Here is a 23,067-nt window from a genome sequence, read left to right as displayed (position 1 = left end):
GCATATTGGCCAAGCGGTTTCTATGATCTAAGTATCCTGGAATAAATCTCCTTCCATAAGGAGATTTATGCACTGTTTTACAATTTGATAATTTCACTTCAATTAAGCATGTGGAGAACAATGGCAGGAGGAGTGAAAAAAAAAAATATATATATATATGTTAAAGGGACCTTTTCTAGAAACTTAGCTCAGAGGCCTAGCATTTAAGCTTATTTCGTTGTGTATATGTGGTAATACTTTTTTTTTTATTTTTTTAAACATTTTTATTTAAAGTTTTGAGTTCCAGATTCTATCCCTCCCTCCATCACTCTCTTCCTTTCTCCTTGAGATGGTAAAGCAATCAGATATAGGTTATACATAGGTTTACAATTAAGTAAAATGTTTCCACATTAGTAATTCTGTACAAGAAGACTTGAATAAAAGAAAAAAATGAAAGAGAGAAAGTGAAAAATAGCATGTATTCAATATCAGTTCTTTTTCTGAAGGCGGATAGTATGCTTCATCATTAGTCCTTTGAGATTGTCTTGGATCATTGTATTACTGAGAATAGCTAAGTCCTTCACAGTTCTTCATTGAACAACGTTGCTGTTACTATTCTGGTTCTGTTCAGTTCGCTATGCATCAGTTCACATAAGTCTTTCCAGGTTTTTCTGAAATCATCTGCTTGTCATTTCTTACAGCACAATAATGTTCCATTACAATCATATACCACAGCTTGTTTAACCATTCCCCAATTGATAGGCATCCCTTTGATTTCCAATTCTTAACCATGTGATAATACTTAATGTATACTTCAAGGGATCTGTAATGCACCACTCAAGCTAGGTACTCTCCCCTCTCCAATACAGAATGGAACCCCTCCATGCCTTTTCATCCTCTGTTATTCTTTTCCATATTCTTCAATTGATCTTGCACAAAAAGTCCAACAAACTTTCTAGAGGTTTTCTTCTAGGTCTTTTTCACAATACCCTCTGGCTATTTATCTGTTATCCCACACTCTTCCCACAGGATCGACCCATTTCCTTGTCCCATCAGACATTGTTTTTTTACAATTATGTCCCTTATATCACTTCTTGAATATATACTGTCATTGAAAATATACTACAGCCTGCTTGAATCCTTTGCGTCATCCACAACTTTGATTCCTACGTGTTCCAAGATTTACAATCATAGAGCATTGCTGAGAGAACATGTGCTGAAAAGATGAGTCTTGTGCTCTTTTGCTTCGTTCTCTCATTTGGCTTCATTTGTTGACTCCTCCACTCACGGTGAGAGACTATTCCATAAGGAGAGAAGCCTTAGGACCTCTAAGGTTTCCTTCATGTGGCCATGAAAAATGGAGCTTCATGCTTGGCTTTTTCACTTATTCTTTCCATTTTTAAGTGAAGAGAGTGGCATTCTCCACTTTAGGAGTTTCAAAGGTCTGGAGAACAGGCCACAGCGATCCAGTAGTCAGAATCCTGGCCAATTTTTACAGGTAGTTCAGGATAATGCCCTAAGGGACAAAGAGGTGATGGTTCAGGATTTGGGACTCCAGTCCAATAGAAAGATACAGCAATTTGAATTAAGTTTTGCAACTACTTCCATAGAGACCAAGGCAGTATAAAGGAGAGTATGCTTTAGAGGCATTGGGGAAAATATTTGTACATTTGTCCTTGCTATGTCTTTAAAATAACTGTGATTTTGTAAAAACTAATTTATGTTAAGTGACTAAATAGAACTGAGATGCTAGTGCACTGGCCCCTAACAATGCAGAGATGTAGCCAGTAGGGGTTTTTAACCATGGCAATAGAAGAGACTCTTTCCAACCCCTCAGAGTACCCTAGAACCCTGAGAAGCAGTGCAGCAGACCTGACCCTAAGAAAATGGGCCAAAGCCTACTTAGTGACTTTAAAGTTGCCTTCCTGCCTGAGAATAAAACTACCTATTCCATACCTGAAAAAGAAAATAAAAGGTAGGTCTTGTGCCAGGAAGCAATTTAGGATCATTAAAAGCACTGCAATTTCCTGAATGGAATCCAATCATCTTTTCTCCTGCTCGGATCTCATCCCAACTCATGGTCCAGCTACAGTACCTTTCCCAAACATATGTATTGCTATATTAACTCCATGAACTGGCCATCCAACTGCCTATTATAATCTGGACAATACATATTTTTCATCTTTTTATTCAATGAAAAAAATATATGTTAAAAAGATTTGTTTTCCTTTAAATTCTGACATCATTGCAGATAAGCCCATATATATATTTTTTAAAAGCAGGCCGTTTCCCACATATGACTTAGGGAAAAAGTGAATTTAATGTTTCAGATATACAAAAAAAATAATAATTTGCATTACTGTGAGCGTTTGCTTAGTTGAACTAGCCGGTCTTGAGTTAACTGAAATCTGGTTGACAAAAAAACTTCATTGCAGGCTTAAAAACCCTCAGAAAATCTTTCTTTAGCGAGTAGAACTCCATCATCAGACTTGGCATATAATAAATTAAGCTTAATTTTCAACTGATTTGTATGATAAAGTTGTCATTCCTCTAAATTCACATTGGTATTTTAGCCGTCAGGATTGACAGGTTTCATATGGTCAGTCGTAATTTGCTTTGGGTTGTCAACCCAGTTAGCCAATCTTTTAGTCGTATACTGTATTTAAAAGTCTCCAAGAGACCTTTTAAGCCAATCTCAGAACTATTAGGAAATAATTTTTTATTGAAAATATTTATATTGCAATTTGACAAAAGGAAAAAAAAGAGGATGATTTTTAAAAGCTTTGCAGAGAGACTTGAAATTTTTGTTTATGTCACTGCTACTTATTTCATTGGAATAGCTATATTCATACAGGTTTGCCTACTAATCTTGGATGGGACATTCTCCAAGGCTCTATCCTGGGCTCTCTTCTCTTCTATGCGGTTTCACTTGATAACATACACACTTACTTGGATATAGAAATCTATCTTATCCTATAGGAAAGTAGGAGAGGAAGAGGATGAGAGAAAAGTGGAGGGGTGCTGATAGAAGGGAGAGTAGATTGGAGGAGGCGGTACTCAAGAGCAAAACACTTTTGAAGATGGACAGGGTGAAAGGAGAGAGAGAGTAGGATAAACAGGGGGAAATAGGATGGAGGGAAATATAGTTATTAATCGTAATTGTGAAAAAATTTTCACAGCAAGTTTCTCTGATAAAGGCCTCCTTTCTCCAATTTATAAAAATAAGAGCTGTTCCCTAGCTGATAAAATTGTTAAAGACTATGAACAGGCAGTTTTCAGATAAAGTAATCAAAGCTATGTATAGTGAGATGAAAAAGTGCTCTAAATCACTATTGATTAGAGGACTGCAAATTAGAATAACTCTGAGGTACCACCCCACGCCTATCAGATTAACCAATATGACAGAAAAGGAAAATAACAAATGTTGGAGGGGATGTGGGAAAATTGAGACACTAATACACTGTTGGTGGAGTTGTGGACTGACTCAGCCATTCTAGGGAGGAATTTGGAACTATGCCCAAAGGGCTATAAAACCATGCATACCTTTTAACCCAGCAATGCCACCTCTGGGTGTATTCCAAAGAGATAAAAAACAAAAAGAAAAAGTATATGTACAAAAATATTTATAGCAGCTCTTTTTCCTGGTGGCAAAGAATTAGAAATTGAGGTGATACCCATCAATTAGAGAATAGCTGACCAAGTTGTGGTATATGATTGTGGTGGAATACTATTGTGCTATAAGAATGAGCCGGATGCTCTCAGAAAAACTTGGAGAGACTTATGTGAACTGATGCAAAGTGAAATGAGCAGAACCAGGAGAACATTGTACACAATAATAGCAATATTGTATGATGATCAACTATGAAGGACTTGGCTAGTCTCACTAATATAATGATCCAAGACAATTCTGAAGACTTATGATGAAAAATGTTATCCCTCTTCAGAGAAAGGACTGATGGAATCTGAATACAGATTGAAGCATTCTTTTTTTGTTTCTCTTCTTGTTTTTTTGGGGGGGGGTGGTGTCCTGTGTTTTCTTTTACATGACTGATATGAAAATATGTTTTGCATAACATCAAACTGCTATATCAAATTGCTTGCCTTCTCAATGAGGAGAGAGGGAAGGAGAGAATTTGGAACTCAGGATTTTAAAAAAATGTTTAAAATTGTTTTTACATGTAACTAGGGAAAAATAAAATGCTAAAGGTTTAAATTTTTTTTTAAGCTTAAAAAATTTTTTAAAGTTTAAAAAAAAGTATTTCATTATGTCTCATCAGCTCTCATGGATTCAATTATCATCTTATGCAATTGATTCTAATAAGTATTTGTGCAACCTTAATCTCTCTCCTGATCTCCAATCATGCATTTCCAACTGCCTATTAGAATCTCCAACTAGATGTCTCATAGACATTTCAAACTCAACATGTCCAAAACTGAATTTATCTTTTCCTCTAAAACCTCCCCTCTTTCTACCTTCCTTTCTACTGTCAAGGGCACCACCATCCTCCTAGGCCCAAGCTTTTGAAGCCCCTTATAATCTGGCTTCTTCCTGCCCTTCTAGTCTTCTTACACCTTACTCTCCCCTCCGTGTACTCTGTAGTCCAGTGACACTGGCCTCCTTACAGTTTTTTTGCACAAGATACTTCATCTCCCAACTCCGGGCATTTTTCCCTAACTGTTCCTCATAATTGGAATTTTCTCTTATCTCTGCCTCTTGGCTTCTCAAGTGCCAGCTAAAGTCCCACATTCTACAAGAAGCATTTCTTGGTCCTTCTTAATCTTAATGCTTTTCCTCTGAGATTTATCAAATATGCATTCATATGTATATATTTATTTATCCTGATTATCTTGTATTTATCATATATATGTTAAGCAGCATATGTTCATGTGTGTTTGTGTGTTTGTGTGTTTTTTTAATAGGCCCAATTAAGCACTGGTGATACAAAGAAAAGATATGTGTGTATGTATATACATACATACATACACACATACATGTACACATACCTAAAAATCTTGTTTGTACATAGTTGTTTCCTGTTGTGTCCCCCATTAGACTGTGAACTCTTTGAGAGCCGGGATTGTGTTTTGTTGTTCTCTGTATTCCCCACTGCTTAACACAGGCAGAACTAGGTACTTCCTAAATGTTTGTTGACTTGGATCAGTTCATCATAGGGGAACATGAGAATCATAGAACTTGAGAGTTGGAAGGAAAGTCAAAGTCTAACCTATGTATAGTCAACCAAGAATCAGTGGTCATCCAGTCTTAAAGACCTCCAGCCCTTCTGAGACATCACATTCCACTTTAGCGTGCTTTGATCATTATGAAATTTTACCTGACGTACGTCTAGAAAGACAGTGTGGCATGGTGGATAGAGAGCCAGCCTCTAAGCCAGAAGGTCCTGGATTTAAGTCCTGCCTGGGATCATACTGCACAAATCCTCTCAGTGTTCTAGGTTAATGGTGTCAGATTGAAAGAGAAAAGAGGCCACAACCACTAAACCTTATGTAAGGATCCTTGTGGGCCATATATTGTCCTTAAAAAACACATAATAACATTATCTATGTTCTATTGTATTTTTATTTTGTTAAATATTTCCCAATTACTTTTTAATCTGGTTCTGGTCCACAGTCAGGGTTGTTTCAGCCTGGTCCTAATGCTCGGCATCTCTATTCTAGGTCATTTTCTAAAATAAGGGAAGTGCCCTTGAACTGGAAGCAAATTAAAAACCTCCTTTTTAGTTTCTCTAGAAATATTAAGAAATAATTTTTTCCTCTAAAACCTTCTCTAAAATCCTTGGAAAAGAATGAACAAAGGATTGACTTGGAAAGTCAGAACAAAAGGGTGAAGAAAGGGGTGTGGTCCAAAAAGGAATGAGATAGCGACTAGATTATTCACTATAGGAATGTTGACCCAGACAGAACCAGGTCTTTAATTCAAGATTCCTATCTTTAAATGTTAATTGAAATTTTGGGGCAGAGTCTTGCTGGAGGACATGGGGACAATGCCAGTCTGAACATCTCTCTTCAAGCTAGAGATGGCTTGGATATAGATAAATGATAAATAAAATTGTTTGGAAAAGACAAGCCTAAAAATGCAGATTTGGGATTTTTTTCAATTTTTCATTAAAAAATTTTAGATTTTTTTATTGATATTAGTAATATTTTTTCTTGGATACCAGTACAGATCATGTCATCCATGGCTTTTCATTTTATGCATCTCTTGTCCATGTGTTCCCATAAATCCTGCATGTCATCTGGCATGCTGGGTGGGGGGGTGGGTGTGCCTTTAGATCTCTTGACATTGCATGGATCCATACTAGTAGAACATAATGTTGATCCACTGGTGAATCTTCATTCTCACTACCTGACTATTCCACTACGTTTCCTAGTTATACATCTCTCCATTAATGTTAAATCTCATCTTCTTAACTTTGATCCAACATTCTAGCCTAACAAGATTTTTCTGAATCCTGTCCTTTACCCAGTGGTGTTCACTATTTGTCTAAGATTTTTGTCATCTGTAAATCAGATAAGGTATACTATCTTTGCCTTTATCCAAGTTAAACAACATGAGACCAAGCACAGATTCCTGAGCCATTCAGGCACTGGATGATTCCTTCCACAATGACATCTAAAATTTACAACTATTCTTAAGGACTGACCATTCAACTGTTTTTAAATCTACCAAATCTAGTCCACATCTCTCCATTTTTTTCCATAGGAATAGCATGAGAAATTTTGTCAGATGCTTTGCTAAACTTATTTATAGCTAGTTTAGCAACCTTGAAAAAAAGTTACTCTTATGTGACTTTTTTAAATTAATTTTTTTGCAACTATTGAGCATGTATTTTTTTCTCTTACTTCCCCTAGCTCATTGGAAATGAAAAGAAAAATCAAACCCTCATAACTAACAAGCATAGGGAAGCAAAACAAAGTCACATAATGACTATGTCCAAAAACACGTTTTGTTAAAAAAAATAATAAATTGGAATGACCTGTTCATCACACTCTGGTGATGAACCTCTACGAACTTAGCTGGGCTGTTTATTAAGCCACAGACTATTCATCATCAGGCACATCCTTAAAATCTTTCCAATTTGGTAGGAGCTACCTGAGCTTATACTCCAATGGCAAAGCCTTCAAGAATCCAAGGTCCCCTCCATGCTGTGATGAGGCATAATAGGATTTTGTGGTAGGGTACATACACATAGCCCATATTTTTACTAGTAAACCACACTTCAGAATATTATAGTCAAATCAGGGCTTATCTGGTGCTGCAGCTCCCAATAGTCTTTATTCTAGCTTACTATAAAAGCCATGGGGGAAAAGAGTGAGAAGGAAGGACATGGAATGAGGTTATCTACTTTCTCTGGGAAAAAAGCCACTGAACCACTCCTCACCACAACCACATCCCCTGCTGTGGAGTGGGGGTGACGGATTGTCAAATGAGATAATATTTTGTAAACCACTGAAAACAATTTCTGGCACATAGTAGGTGATTAATAAATGCTTTTTCCCTTTCCCTCATCTCTTCCTATAGAAGCTGGGATAGGATGGGAGAGAGTAGAAAGTGATATAGCTTCCATTAATTCTCAGTAGAGGAGTGACCTTATTAGTGGCCAAGATAATGGGGCTAAGTTTAGGCTGGTACCCTGACTGGCCCCTTGAAGGCAGGGACTGTCTTTTGCCCTTTTTTTTTTTGTTTTCCTCAACACTTAACACAGTGTCGGGCCCTTAATAAATGTTGATTGATTACTTGATTGAGAAGCACAGTAATACATGTACATCTTTCAGGGAACTGACTGCATCCTCCTCTTTGGACACAGGTACCAGCAAGTTTTTCCTCCCTTTTTTTTCTTTATAAATTTCTCTATACAGGAAATTATATCCTTCTTACTAAAGAACTGCTTCTATGCCTGTTAGAATCTTTTTTCAGAAGGAAGGTGCGATGTATGGATCTCTGCAATATATGGATCAAGGGAGAAATTAGAAAACAAGGAAAGAAGAGAACTTTGTCACTGGGGTGAGAAAATTTAGCATAATGATAGTGCTCAGCCTTCAACGTAATCACCATTATCTATAGACCTAAATTTATATTGTTCAAATACATGGTAAACTAAGGCCTTTCCTTGAACAGAAGTCTTACCCTGCCTTTCTCATTGGATAGATAATAATCTTTGGAAACAGAAAGCATGGTTTAGTACAGACCCCTGGAAGTCTCCAAGATCCTTTCTGGGGGTACTGAAGGTCAAAACTATTTTCATAATAATACTAAGATGTTATTTGCATACTTAAAAACTCCCTTTTCCACCTATCTATCTATGTGAGGCCAGATTTTCTTCAGGTATTTCAACCAAAACAACATCACAACAGACTGAGTGTAAAAGCAGATAAAAGAATACAGCTGTCTTCTATTAAGCCAGACATTGAGATTTGCAAAAAAAAGATGTAAAACAAAACCACAATTTTATTTTTTTTTGTTTCATTTTGGAAAATGTAGTTATTTTTCATTAAAAATGTTATTTATTTTAACATATAATGGATTTATTATCACTAATTTAAAATAAATATTTTAAAATTTATCTGTCTTAATTTCTAATACATTAAATACTGATAGATATAACCCACATAAACAAAAGCTCTTTGAGTTCTTCCATAATTTTTAAGGGTATAGAGGGTCCTCAATAATTTTTAAGAATATAGAGGGGTCATGAGACCAAAAACTTGGAGAACTGCTGATATAGTGCCCTCAAAATCAGGCAGGCTGCCTAGAGACTCTCTGCATTTGTAACTATGAGAAAAATCACACAAATCCCCAAAAGCAAGGACTATACCTAGCACAACAGTTACTGAACTGCATCAGTGGAGGGAGTTTCCTCACCAGGACTTCCTACATCAATCAAAGCACAAGTCCAGTCAAAAAACAATAATAATACGGAATAAATAGCATTTATTTTTATTTGTCATGGGGCAATCCATGTAAGTTAAAAACCAGTGTTAATTCAGTTGTTGTACCATAATGTCTTATAAAACAAAAAATTCCCTATGCAGCAGCAACAGATCCATTTTCTAGGCCATAATGATGACAGTAAGGAAGAGAGATGAGAAATGTTTAAATATGAAGAATCATGACTAGTCCCATAATTGTTCCTCTTCAAAATTAAACATCTGAGGTATCAGTACAGGAAAAATAACATCCAAATTCCAGCTAGGCATAGTACTCTGAACAGTTGAGGCAAACATTTTCTAATGCCTGTGTTTTATTTTGCAAGCATTAATGTTATAAAAAGTTAAATTCCTAAGTAGTAGTTCTACCAACATCTACATAATTCCAATGGTAAACAAATGCTTTGAAATCATAATAATTATTATAATACCTAATGTTTACATAGTGCTCACTCTATGCCAAACAGCACTATGCTAAGCACCTTCCAATGATTATTTCATTTGATCTTTAACACCCTAGGAGGTAGGTGCTATTATTATTCACAGATGAAGAAACTAAAGTTAAATGACTTGCCCATGGTCACACAGCTAATAGGTGTCTGAGGCTGGATTTGAACTCATCTTCCTGACTCCAGACCCGACACCTAGCTGCCTGGAAATTGAATAAAATTATGCATAATCTCAATATAATTTAATATGGGTTATAGGAAATGACTTCTTGCAGTACGAAGGTGCTTTCCCCAGCTATATTAGTGCTGGTTGGGACTGCCATTTCAGTTTATCCACAATCTTACGGACAGGCCTCTTCTATTCCTTATAGCTCTTCACTTTGACCTCACATTCTGCTCCATCTCCTACCATCCATTAAATTTCCAATAATTCCCCTCCCCATCCTTTTCTAGTCTGCCCAGCTTCTCCACTTCCCTACCATCTGCACAAAGATACAGCTGAAAGAAGGCCCAGTCATTTAACTGGTTTGTAATCATAAGCGACACAGAAGGGCCAAACTGCAAAGAAAAATAGATTCCGTTGTATGTATGAAGACCAAATGACAGGGGCAGCTAGGTGGCACAGTGGGTAGAGCACCAGCCCTGAAGTCAGGAGGACCTGAGTTCAAATTCGGCCTCAGACACATAATATTTCCTAGCTGTGTGATTCTGGGCAAGTCACTTAACCCCAATTGCCTCACCAAAAAAAAAAAAAAAAAGACCAAATGACATTTGTTCCTTCTCTCACTCATATTATTTATTGTGTAACAATGGTTCCAGAAAAAAAAATTAAATTAAAAAAAATGGCTCCAGGCTGCTCAAAGGAAAGAGCCCAAGTGAATTCTAGATTTAATAAAGATCTTCCTAAATGAGTCTAGACATCGGTCTCAGATTGGTTTTACCTACGGGGGAATCTGGTTATGGTCTTGATGAAGGATCTCCAGACTGAGTTTACAGAGCTATTTTCTTGAAGAAGACCAGCTCAGTAGCAACTAGATACTGTCCAATAAAGGTCAGAGAGGGCTAACTTTCAATATAATCCTTCCCTCTCCATGGTTTGGTCCCATTCACCTAGAGGTGAACAGAAGGAAAGAATCATCAGCACATGTAATACTGGGGTCTTACTGTCCAGTAATATTACTAATGGTCCTGGAAGTGACAGAGACAAGGCAAAGACTACAAGTAAAAGATACTTAGAAACATCTGGCAGTGCATTGGGTTATCACCCTGAAGTCAGGTAGACAAATGTATCATCAGTGGAAGAATTGTGCTCCCTTTCAACCAACCTTGTAGAAATCCTTTTGGCACATTAAAACTGAGTAGTGATAGGCTACTCCCATCTATCAGTCCTGCTGGATTCCCAGCAGATCACAGCTGACATCCCATAACCGCCTTGCTGTTGTCATGTTGTGTCCCCTGGAGGAAATCCATGCAGGACTGCATTCACTAGAGGAGAAAAGAGAGGTTAATGTCACTGACAGTGCACGTGAAGCAGAGTTGTTTGGTTCATACTCTGGACAAGGCATAGTAATAATAAATAACTAACATTTATATAGCACTTACTATGTGTCAGGTGCTTTATAATTATTATTTCATTTAATCCTTACAACAACCCTGGGAAGTAGGTAGGTGCTATTATTATCCCCCTCACTTTACAGATGAGGAAACTGAGGCAAACAGATTAAGTGACTTGACCAGGGTAGTATAGCTAATAAGTGTCTGAGGCCAGATTTGAACTCAGGTCTTCCTGACTCCATGCCCAGTGATCTATCCACTGCACCACCTAGCTACCTAATACAGTAGAAAGAGCACTGCACTGGGTTTCAGAGGACTTGAGTTCAAATCCTAATTTGAGTCCTGAAACAAGTTTGGAAGATTGAAGATGAAACACCACCCATCTCCTTCCAGAGAAGTGATAAGCTTAAAATACAGGATGAGACATAAATTTTTGGACATGGCCAATGTGTGAATTTGTTTTGCTAGACTATTTATATTCATTATGAGGAATTTTTTTTTCCAGAAAAATTGTCCCAATGGGGTGGGGAAGGGAAGAATGGGAGGGAGAGATAATAAAAAATCTTGTTTCTTTTACATATGTCATATCACCTCTCTAGCCCTCAGTTTTCTCATCTGTAAAATTAGGGGACTGGACAAGATGACTTAAGGTCCTTTCCAGATCTAACATTTCTTGATTGGTGGATGGTAGTTGAAAAGGTAGACTGATACATTCTGCTCACGGTAAAGAAGCTAGCCTCCTAACTTGGGTAAGCACACTCCTTTAAAATTGTAGTTTTAACTGTTAATGAGATGTTGATTCTCTGTGTAAAGTAATCTGGAAATGCATTTAACAAAATTGAAGTCACCTGATTGGTGAACTTTTTCTCTCAGTTATGTCAAGCAACTTTTCATAATTTGGTTACCACTAGAATAATTTGGCTATTGTTGGTTATTTTGATGTGCAAACTTGCCCAAAAGCTTGTTTGAGTTTTGTCTTGCTAAGAATTTACAGTTATATAGGAATAATCTCTAACAGTTGGCTTTTTACACCAGGACAAATTTAAGTTCGAGATGTAAATCCTGGCAAAGTTTTTCTTAAGCTGTGATTAGTGAAACTTGCTGTTTGAGGTAAAAGCTCTTAGGATTTTATTTTGAGTGTCTGATGGGTCATAATCCATCAATAATCAATAATCCACCATCTGAGAGAAATGCCACAAGCTTCTCAGAAAATGTGATACGGGTGGGAAGTCAGCATTAGGAAAAGCTAAGAGGACAATTTTAGCCTCAGTCTAAGATAGGATCCTCCTGGCTCAGTTTCCCCATTATGTTACTTTGAAAGGGAATGTTACCCACCTGGCTATTCCTGAGTCTGGCTATGAGGTGGATTTGATACTGAATGGTTGGAAAATTGAATTATCTGAGTCCAAACAGAGCTAAGGATGTTTTATCCTCTCAAAGGCTAAATCTAGTCCCTGCTTTATATTTGGGCCCTGCAGTCTTTTCTGTCAAATTTGTGTCTTCTAGGCTACTGGTCATTCACCTAAAGTTGGTAGCAAACAGTGGGTACCAGCCAATGTGTTCCCCCCCCCCATCATAGATGTATGGGGAGGCTCTAGGGGTAGGTATTGGAATACGGCAGGGATATCTAAGGTGGCAGTAAGATTCACAGGACATTAGAGCTGAAAGGGACCTTAGAAATTACACAGTCCAGTGATTCCCAAAGTGTTGTTGGAGGACCCCTTGGGGTCCCAAAGACCTTTCAGGGAATCTGCAACATCACAACCATTTTCATAATAATACTGTAACAGGAAAAATCAATAATCAATGACTTGAGTGCTTTGCTTTGCTAATCATCCATCAGCTACAATCATTTTAGGGTAAGAAGTAACTGTGTGATTTATAGTAAGAGTAGAGTTCCGGGTGAAAACTTCAGTACATTCCTAGGGTTAACTAACTCAGATATTCCTGTTTTATATGAATGCAGGCGTGCCTGGGTTGGTTGACCTTAGGAGTGTGAGTGCCTATGTTAGTTATCTCCAGGAGTATAACTATAATCATTATAAAATGTAATAATAATAATATAATCATTATAAAAATCTTTATATTAAAATAACAAAGCCCTCTGGCTTATCAGGGCTTACTGGAAAACCTTACATCCTAAAGCCCTGCAATCTTGTAAAGGACAGTTGTACAGGACAAGATTGATCCATATATGGATCAAAAGAACTATAAATAACTGTGAATTTTGTAACTCGTGGTCTCAGATCATACTGGACGGACTGTAGACCACCACCTTTGTTTCCCTTAATAAAGGTTGGTTTCTTTATCCAGAAAGGCTTGCCAGTTTCTTTTTTTTCCAATACTAGTATGTTTTTTGGCTATTAAAATATTCCTCCCTTTTCCAGCTCCCTATCTGTATGAGGCTGAATTTTCTTCAACCAAAACAACAGATTGAATGCAGAAGCAGATATGAGAATCCAGCTGACTTCTAATAAGCCAGACATTAAAGATTTGCAACAACAACTACTATACACACATACACACACACATATACGTATATATGTAAAACCATGTCATTCTCGCTTTTTTGTTTTAGAAAATATTTTTCATAAAAATTCTATTTATGTGTAATGTATTTATTATTATTTTAAAAGAATGAATAAATATTTTTAAAATGTATCCATTTTAATTTCAAATATGGTTTCATTTTAATTTAATTTCAGTATTGGGCAGGTAGGTGGTACAGTGGATAGTGTGCTGGGCCTGGAGTCAGGAAGACTCATCTTCCTGAGTTCAAATCTGGCCTCAGATACTTACTAGCTGTGTGACCCTGGGCAAGTTACTTAACCCTGTTTGCCTCAGTTTCTCATCTATAAAATGAGCTGGAGAAGGAAATAGTAAACCACTCCAGTATCTTTGCCAAGACAACCCCAAATGGGGTCACAAAGAGTTAGATACAACTGAAACGACTCAACAACAACAAAAACATCAACAGCTATAATCCACACAATCAAAATCTGTTTGAGGTCCTCAGTAATTTTTAAGAGTACAAAGGGGTCCTAGGACCAAAAAGTTTGAGAACTGCCGAATTAGTCCAGTGCCCTCAGAGAAGAAGAAATTAATGAGGTCTACAGAAGTCAAGTGATTTGCCCAAGATGCAAAGTACTTTGGGCAGGGATAGCTAAGGTGGCAGCTAGCTGCTGATAAAGTCCTTGTTCAAGTCTACATCTCCAGTGTGATTTGCAGTGGAAAAACAGCTCCATAAAATGAACTATGGTACAAGAGTGATGATAGAGCCAGCTATAGCTCAATGGATAGAGCTCTGGGCCTGGAGTCAGGAAGACCTGAGTTTCAAATCCAGCCACAGACACTTCCTAGTTGTGTGACCCTGGGCAAGTCACTTAACCTCTGATTGCATGACAAAAGGATCCGCTAGATCCACCGGAGAAGGAAATGGTAACCATTCCAATCTTTGCCACAAACACCTCATGGACCGTATTGGTGTGCTATGGTCCATGGGTCACAAAGGAGTAGGACACCACTGAATGACTGAACAACAAGGGTGATGATGTCAACAAGGCAGTACCTTAGCAGGGGCTAGAATCCAGGTCTCTTTAGTCCAGTGCGCTTTCTTCTGCATCACAATTAAGATGCAGAAGATCCAAGCCACTAACAGTTCAAATATGACTTGGCAGAAGAAGTATGATGGACAAACCATTCAGGGACTGCCCAGTTCTATCAATATGCAAACAAATTATCAATAATATTTATAAATAACATGAAACATTCAATAATTTATATTTCCATCAACATATTAAAACTCTGGATGTGTTGTCATACAACTGACATCCTTTGGGGGAAAAAATTCTATAAACAGAATTATACCTGAAATGTTTCCCACTCAGAGGCTCAAGGCCCTCCGTCAAGGCACAGTACAGGCTGGTCTGAGCTCCCTCCTGCGGTGTCTTAATGAAGACAGCAAAGAGTTTCCACATCAGTTTCATGAAAGTTGAATGCCGACACAATTCAGAGTTGACAGTTCCTGGGTGTACAGAATACGTAGTAACCCCAGTACCTAGAATTAGAAGGACAGGAGTTATGGGAAGCTATATACGAGAACTCAAAATCTTGATGAGGGCAGAGAAAGCAGAAGAACTCTCAGCATGAAGGCTCCCCATTGTTGGATTATTACCAGCACCATCTCAGAAGTCTAGAGTATAAGTCTTGAGAGCCAGCAATGGGACTCCTCTTTACACAGAACAAACCTGGAAACCAGCTACTTTACTTTACTTAGAGATTTCACGCTTGGTAAATGAAGATCAAATCCCCAACTATCTCAGGTTGTGGCTCCCTATCTATTTTCCAACTGGCCCCTGAACAAAAGATGCTTGAGGAAGCAGTAGGCCAGACTCAAATTGTAGTATTCTTTATCCTGTACATTTTTGAAAGAGAGATTCTACAGTAGGAAAGACAACCTTCCCTACTGCTGTTCTCTACCTTCTGTTCCACTCTCCCCGCCCTGCGGCCCCCTTCCCCCCCCCCGCCCGTTCTTCTGCAGGCCTACCTTTTAGTCTCCGAGCTAACTCCTGGGTAAAAAGCACGTTGGCCAGCTTGCTGTGGCAGTAGGCAAGGCCTGGGTTATAGTACTTCTCACCATGTAGGTTATAAAAATGGATCCTGCCCAAGTGGAATGCCAAGGAAGACACATTCACCACCCTTGATGGGGCTGATTCCTTCAGCCTCTCTAGCAACAGGTGGGTCAGAAGAAAATGACCTGGGAAGGGAAGCAGAAAAGGAGAAAATTCAGAGGCAATAATAGCAGGGGGCCAATTATAGAAAATGGGAAGCTCAGGCCAAGTTCTTAATTTTATCTTATCACTAGCATTTATTTACATAGCATTCTAAGGTTCACAAAGTGCTTTACATACATTGTCTCATCTGATCCTCACCAAGAACTCTGGAAGACTGGTATTTAAAGGTATTATTCTCATTACAGATAAGGGAACTAAGTTTCTGTCTTGCCTGATGTTCCCCAATTAGTAAGGTGGGTCAGAAATGAAATTTTAACCTAAGTCTTCTAAATGCAAGTTTAACATGGTTTCCATTGTGCCATGCTGTCTTTTTAAAGAAAAATTAGGACTATCCCCAAAGACAGATGTGGAATAGCTGACATGACTATAGAAGTTGCTGGGCTTAAGGAGAGGGAACAAATACAAGTGGAGTACCAGACTCGAGTCCTTTGAACAAACGGGATCAAATCTTTTTGTGTGTATGGCTTGGATAAGGTGGCCTCAGAAATCAGATGCCAGAGAGCAGGTTCAGTTCAACAGAAACAGCCTGAGACAAGGGATTTCTTCTATAATAAGTTTAAAATATGGGTTTTCTGACATGGACCTTGGTGATAGGGATTATGGCTGAAGCAACACTAGGTGTCAAAGCAATGTGGCAATTGTGAAGATCCTAAGAAAAACTGAACCTAAATCAGAAAACTTAAGAACGAGGGACTTAATAAGATCTTCTGCTTTCTGTTATATCGGGTTTCTTACCTAAGTGATTGACTCCCATGTGCATCTCAAATCCATCAGCTGTTTTGGAGTAGGGGCACATCATCACTCCTGCATTGTTGATCAAGATGTGAAGCTGTTTTTCCTCTGCAAAGCATAGGGAAGGAGATGAGGATTTTGAGGAGTTTAGCAGCAGCTGGCCAAGGCTACCCGTGGCCTAGATACCTGCCCAGCCTACCTGAATATAATTAGGCATGGAAAAAAAGAGACTCAAGAATCAAATCTTTATTTTTCTTTCACTTGCATAGGTCACATTCAATTAATCAATCAACAACCCATCCTGTATCCTAATGGATGTCAGACTTTATGTTAATTCCATATACTACAAAGGAGTACTACAAAGGAGTTGCATGAAGCAGGCATGAAATTGACAGATGCAGGTGACCTTCAGACCCTTAAGAGAAGAATCAGAAGTCATCCCAGTGAGAATGGCTTCCAGGGGAGAGGAAAGACTTGAATTCCTACTGGTGATTCAAGATTACAGCCCAATTTGAGTTATTCCTCCAGCTGTTTCTTAAATGCATACTCTTTTTAGGACAACCAAGGGTAGAGCTGATATGAGCCACATAGCAAGTGTGCTATTCCTATCCTTGATTCTTGCCCCCTCTTTGGCCTTTACCTCCTAATTGCCCAGTTTGACTCTCACCTGCCAGGAAGGCTTCAGCAAAGGCTCGGATTGATTTGGTGTCAGCCAGGTCCAGCTTCCGCACCAACACCTGCTGGTTCCCTGTCTTAGCCCGGATTTCACTGGCGGCCAACTCCCCCTTTTGCAAATCCCTACAAGCAATATAAACTCGAGCTCCTAAGAGTAAAAATATAAACAAGTTGAATTTTTGTGTACAGTACAATACAATTTTAATTTGATTCTGAAAACAAATCTGGTGATGATGCCTATGATGGGCATAGAGGAGGTTCTTACATAGTTGGAAGTGGCATCATCTCATAAGCCCTATATACTATATACACACCCCCTATCCCTAATCCTTCATCATGGGGAGAAGGGAATTGTAGGCTGAAGTCAAGAATATGGGGTAAGCCAAGAGGGGAAAAGTTAAGTCATCCTCTCTGGGGGAAAGGGAGATGTCCCACTCAGTTCAATCCCCACCAGGTATGGGAGCCCCACTGCATTGGGACTAGGGGCAACAGAGGAAGACAAAATAGTAACTGAATAAATCTAAGGTAAGCAATGGAGATAGGAAAAGGGAGGAGATGCCCCGAGTCCAGAATGGGCATAAGTGGGGGTAGTATGAGTGGGTATGACAACAGATGTTCTTAAAAGGACAGTTAGCTCAGACCAATCTGACTGATCAGGATGAACTGAGTAATGTTTAATACTGGTCTTTAATGTTTCAAGGAGGAATCATTAGCTCTATTTTACTGAGAAGGTAGCTGGGGCACAGAGTATCAGAACTTCACTCAGTAAATGACTAACATTCATAGCACACCCATGGTGGGTAAAGCTTGGTAGTAGGCATAGGGTCAGAACTCAATGGGACTACTGAAACACAGGTTCCAAGGATACTCTTAAATTCTGAGCCATAGATACCTACAACTAAGAGGGAAAGATGGAACACAACAAATAACATGAGAAAGGAAATGGTAGAATCTGGAGGGGACTGGAGGAACATAAACTTGCCTCTCTGAGCAAGGTCTTTGGCTGTCTCCTTCCCAATGCCCGTGTTGGCTCCAGTGACTATTGCTACCTTTCCAGGAAGCTGCACAGTTGATGTACATATTCCTTTGGAAACCGCTTTCCTACAGAGGGAGAAGAAAAAAATTCATCCATTTTTTTTCCCCAGTGAGATTCCCATCTCATCCTAGGTTTCTTGTGCCTCAAGTCTCTGCAGCTCAAGACTAGAATTTGCTTTGATTTTTTTTTCCATCGCAGTGGCTCTCGGACAATAAACATCCTTTGTCATCCTGTTTTTATGCAGGGGAAGACAAGAGGATGATGCAGAGGCAAGCGGTCTTAGTGCTCTCAGTTAAATGAATTGCATCTATATCATGTTGGTAGTAGAGGCAGCTACGTGACTCAGTGGATAAAGCCCTGGGCCTGGATTCAGGAAGACTTGAGTTCAAATCCAGTCTTAGACACTTACTTACCAGCTATGTGACCCTGTGCAAGTCACTTAACCTCTGTTTACCTTAACTCATTAAAGAAGGAAATGGCAAACCTCACCAGTACCTTTGCCAACAAAACCCCATGGACGGTATTAGCACACTATGACCCATGGGGTCAGAAAGAGTCAGACCAACTAAACAACAAAGCATGATGGTAGTAGCAATGCTGTGGGGATGGGCAGGGAACTCCTTTAACTCTTCTATAGCTTAAGAACTAAGGCTAGAAAAAAATGGAAACAAAGTGGGTACCCATCAATTGGGGAATTGTGGTATATGATTGTGATGGAATGTTATTGTGCTATAAGAAATGAGCAAGATGCTTTCAGAAAAACCTGGGAAGTCTTATATGAACTGATACAAAGTGAAGTGAGCAACCAGGAGAACACTGTACAATAGTGTAATAATAATCACAGCACATTGTAATAAACACAGCAATCTTGTCATAATAATCAACTGTGAAAGACTTAGCTACTCTGATCAAGACAATGACCCAAGACAATTCCAAAGAATCCATGATGAAAGATGATATTGACCTCCAGAGACAGAATGATGAACACTTAATACAGATTGAAGCATACTTTTTTCACTTTTTTTCCTGGGTTTTTTTGGTATGTTTTCTTTTGCAACATGGCGAATATGGAAATATGTTTTGCATGACTTCACATGTATAATCAATATATTGCTTGCCTTCTCAAAGGGTGGGGGAGGGTTGGGAAGGAGGGAGAGATTTTGGAACCCAAAACTTAAAAAAATTAATGTTAAAAATTTTTAAATTGTAATTTGGAAATATTTACTGAAATAAATAAAATATATTTTTTAAAAAGAAGTAACAAACATGAATTAAAAAAACATGGAAAGAAGTATATGAACTGATACAGAGTAAAGAAAGTAAAACACAATCTAGGTTTACTATAATGTAAACAAAGATAGCCAAACTTGGGTTCATTGGAAAGACCAATCTTGGTCCTAGAGAAAACACACTGAAGGACAGTCTACACTTAAGTGGAGAGTTTGAAGTACCCTGGGTATAGAGTGTCAGAAAGTTGTCTTGTAAGTTGTTTAACTTTTTCTCTGTTATAAGTGAGGATTCGTTATGGAGGCATACTGGGAAATAATCATGATGCAAAAATGAAATTAAAATTTTTTTTAATTTTAAAATTGCAATAAAAAAAAAAGGATTAGGGTTAGAACCTCAGTCAACAGGGCACTAGGCTTCAGTTTCAACAACTACATTCTGTCTTTGTATGCCTAACACAGTGCTTGGCACATAGTAGGAGATCACAAGCCTTGTTCTGTAGAAAGATGACATTTGTTTGTTCCATCCTGGGTATGCTTAAGAGAAATGTGCAAAGTTAGGTGGCTTTTTTTTTAATCAGCTCTTTAAATAGCTCAAGGCATTTGTTATAACCATAAACAGTGTCTAGGAGAGAGTGTGTATGTTATGTTTATATTGTGTTTTAAGCTTTATAAAGTACTTCCCAACCCTTGAAGGAGGTAATATAAGTATTACCCCCCATTTTGCAGTTATGGAAACTCTGGCTCAGAGAGTTTAGCTGCCTTACCCAGGATCACACAGCTAAAGTCAGTACCAGTTTTCAATTCCAGGTGTCTCATTGCACTTTGGTGTTTCAGGCCCTAAAGTTAAGAGTGTTTATCTACCTGTTTTTGGTCTAGATTTGTCATTTCATCAGTTTCATCAAAGTACCTCTACCATGCTAATCAGTAACTTGTCTGCAATTTGAAATACAAGAGATTTGCTCATGACACTGAATTTAAAGAATTTTCCCATTGTCACAAAATGTGTGCCAGAGGCCATACCTGAACCCAAGTTTCTTGAATCCAAGGAGAGAGACAGACAGAGACAGAGGAAGAGAGAAAGAGAAAAAGAGAGAGAGAGAAGGTAGAAGAAGAAGGGGAGGAGAATATGATAAGAAATTGTTGTGCATCACCAAATATGTCCTCAAGTGCTATTTAATGCCATTAGTTGCCCACCATCTTTTGATGCTCCATAATTATTCTTCATTAATCATTCAGACTGAACCAGTCAAGCCCTGGACACACAGCTAACCCTCTTTGTTTAAAGGAAGTCTGTGTCCTCCTCTCCAATAAACTCCTTCTGGAAGATTTAATTTGCCCTTGGTTTAGAGTAAAAGGAGGCCCTCAAAAAAGCAAGCATTTATGTTTCTGGGTCCCTATGGGAGGAGATGCAATGCTGGAAGTAACACGTATCCCTCTTAGTCTTAATACAACATTTTCCATGAACTTTTTTATTTAACTCTAGGGCAAAGAGAGCAACTGAGTATTTTTTTTTCTAGCTCAAACTCCCAGTGAATAATGGAATGTTTTACAACTCTTTTGAGGCCTAGGTCTCTCTGTGTGGGGCCTAGGGCTCTCTCTGCGGGACTGTAAGCATACCAGAGGTCAAAAGACAGAACAAGTGAAACATAACAAGAACAGAGAACGAAGTGATTTTGCAATTTATCGGAGCTAGAGGGGTCTAAGGTCTGGGAGAAAAATGTGCTCTCTCTACCTGAAGCCCTTGGTTAGAATGTTTATTTCTCAGTCTCTTTTTTTGGGGGGGTGGGGAGAAGATCTTGATCTGTGATTTCATCAAACTACTCCTACTAAAGAAAACAATTTGGTAGATGTTACATTAGGCCTAAGGGGAACATGAGCTATTATTTGCATTGTATCTTCTCCCCATGAGGACTTTCCAAACCACAACTGCTCAGGTCGAGCCAAGCACCTCTTTGCAGGGCTCCGCTGACTCCACACCAATGGTAAATGGAACCTCCTTGCTGAAGCGGATGCCCTGACCTCCTGGAACTCTGGCTACTTTCCGTGGGTCTGAGATTTCCTGAGGCCACTCTACTGTATACGGCTCCCCTCCGAGCACAGCCTTCCTTTGCCTTTGACTAGGATCACCCTTTACAAGGAAACACCAATCAGGCTCCCTCTTCGGGGTCTCCAGTTACAAGTTTCATCCTTCCTCTGCAGGGAGAGGCTCCTCACTTCTTAAGAAGGTGGGCTGAGGGAGAGATTGCAGCAGAACCACTGTCACTCACCTGATATAGGGTGCTGCCAAGATCAGGAGAAAGACAAGCGAAGCCAACAAGGCCAGGACCCCCAACATCTTTCCCTAAATTTGCAGTGGCTGAGCCCTGATCAGGGAGGCTGCTGAAGCCTTAGCCGTAGCTGGCTCCAAATACTATGGCTGACTCTCTCTGGGCACACCCTATTTAAATTGCAATAGGTTCAACTGGGAAAGAAAGCAAAGGTTTATGGGCAATGTAGTCCAACGTAGACTTCCTGGAAGCCGCGGAACCCTGGAATGAGATTACTGCTACAGGATTTCCAGTAAATCCCATCCCAGAAGTCTTCACCTACTTACCTGGGGAGGAGAAGGAGGGGCAAGCTAGGGATAAATTGGCTCTTTGAGCATACTAGGGTATAATTGTCCAACCTGGTTTCTTATAGGGGAAAAAAAAGTTTTATCAGTTTCATTTGTCTGTGCTTTAATCACATATAACTTAATCACTTAACCTCCATGAGCCTGAGTTTCCTCATCTGTAAAATGGGTATAATAACACCTACCCTGCCCCCCACCCCAGAGTTATTGTGAGAATCAAATGAAATAATAATTGTAAATCGCTTAGTACAGAGCGTGGCACATAGTAAGCACTATATTTAGCTATTATTATCTTTGATCCAGCTAGGTTGTACAGTGGATAAAGTGCCCCACTTGGAGTCAGGAGGAACTGAGATCAAATGTAACCTTTTACTAGCTGTGTCAGTCCCTCTGAAGAGGTATTGGGTAGAGGTTTGGGGTGCTGGGACCCTGAGAATGCCAGGTTAGAGTCGCCTAATCAAATTCACACACTCAAACCGTCTTTCAGACAAGAGGCAGTTTAGCCAATAGTAGCGGGCGAAGTTCCTTTAGGGGAACATGCTACTTAATGGGGGTGAATCTAGAGTTTATATAGTAAAGGGACATGAGAAAGGAATGCCAGGGATACTAATTAGGTAATGCAAGGGGCCCAGGTGTCTTTGGGAGTTATGGATGGGAAAGTGTAGGTGGTATACTTGACATTTCGGGAGTTGTCAGAGGCAAGGACCTTGGAGATCTGGTAGAAGGGAGAGTCCTTGGGCCAGCTAAGGACAAAAATCTTTGGGCCAGACACCCCTCTGTCTGTCCTGATAAGAGAAGGCGTTCTGCAACAAGAGAAAATTTTCTCATAGGACGGGGGCCTACTGAGAAATTAGGAGGCTTCCAGAAACATAATCTTAGGACTGGGGCCTGAGCACCCCATCACCTTCACCCTGTTTGCCTCAGTGTCCTCATCTGTAAAATGAGGCAGAGAAGGAAATGTCAAACCACTCTAGTATCTTTGCCCCAAAGAAAACCCCAAATGGGGTCACAAAGAGTCAGACACAACTAATCAATCCAAAAAAAATTATCTTCATTGTATGGG

The 23,067-nt window shown here is 39.1% G+C and overlaps 1 protein-coding gene across 3 annotated transcripts; it reads right to left on the bottom strand.

Moving 5' to 3' along the window:
* Nucleotides 1-695: 695 nt before the first annotated feature.
* On the bottom strand, nucleotides 696-21,808 carry LOC114029352 (retinol dehydrogenase 11-like). 3 transcript variants are annotated; one of them, XR_003567475.1, is made up of 8 exons: nucleotides 21,661-21,808; nucleotides 18,111-18,229; nucleotides 17,121-17,276; nucleotides 16,457-16,561; nucleotides 15,475-15,684; nucleotides 14,796-14,985; nucleotides 10,700-10,859; nucleotides 696-1,495 (listed from the first exon to the last, which is right to left on the bottom strand). XR_003567475.1 is itself a non-coding variant. In XM_027843746.1 (7 exons), the coding sequence occupies exons 1-7, from the start codon at nucleotides 21,726-21,728 to the stop codon at nucleotides 10,757-10,759; spliced, it is 951 nt and encodes a 316-aa protein (XP_027699547.1). In that variant the 5' UTR covers nucleotides 21,729-21,808; the 3' UTR covers nucleotides 10,145-10,756. The 3 variants fall into 3 exon arrangements, 1 of the variants encoding a protein (XP_027699547.1); XR_003567474.1 differs by lacking the exon at nucleotides 696-1,495 and adding an exon at nucleotides 10,145-10,484; XM_027843746.1 differs by lacking the exon at nucleotides 696-1,495 and having other exon boundaries at nucleotides 10,145-10,859.
* Nucleotides 21,809-23,067: the final 1,259 nt, after the last annotated feature.

Source organism: Vombatus ursinus, unplaced genomic scaffold, assembly GCF_900497805.2.
Source record: "Vombatus ursinus unplaced genomic scaffold, bare-nosed wombat genome assembly UNPS02014926.1, whole genome shotgun sequence".
Taxonomy (NCBI): Eukaryota; Metazoa; Chordata; class Mammalia; order Diprotodontia; family Vombatidae; genus Vombatus; species Vombatus ursinus.
Note: the sequence above shows the minus strand (reverse complement) of the source record. Positions and strands in the feature narration are given on the sequence as shown.

Bases quoted from the DNA above. Each gene is read 5' to 3' on its own strand.
- LOC114029352 (XM_027843746.1), bottom strand. From the start codon at position 21,728: ATGTTGGGGGTCCTGGCCTTGTTGGCTTCGCTTGTCTTTCTCCTGATC. The intron at 16,562-17,120 runs GTGAGAGTCAAA...TATGCTTTGCAG, and splicing joins TGCTGAAGCCTTCCTGGCAG to AGGAAAAACAGCTTCACATC. The intron at 14,986-15,474 runs GTAGGCCTGCAG...TTCTAATTCTAG, and splicing joins GTTAGCTCGGAGACTAAAAG to GTACTGGGGTTACTACGTAT.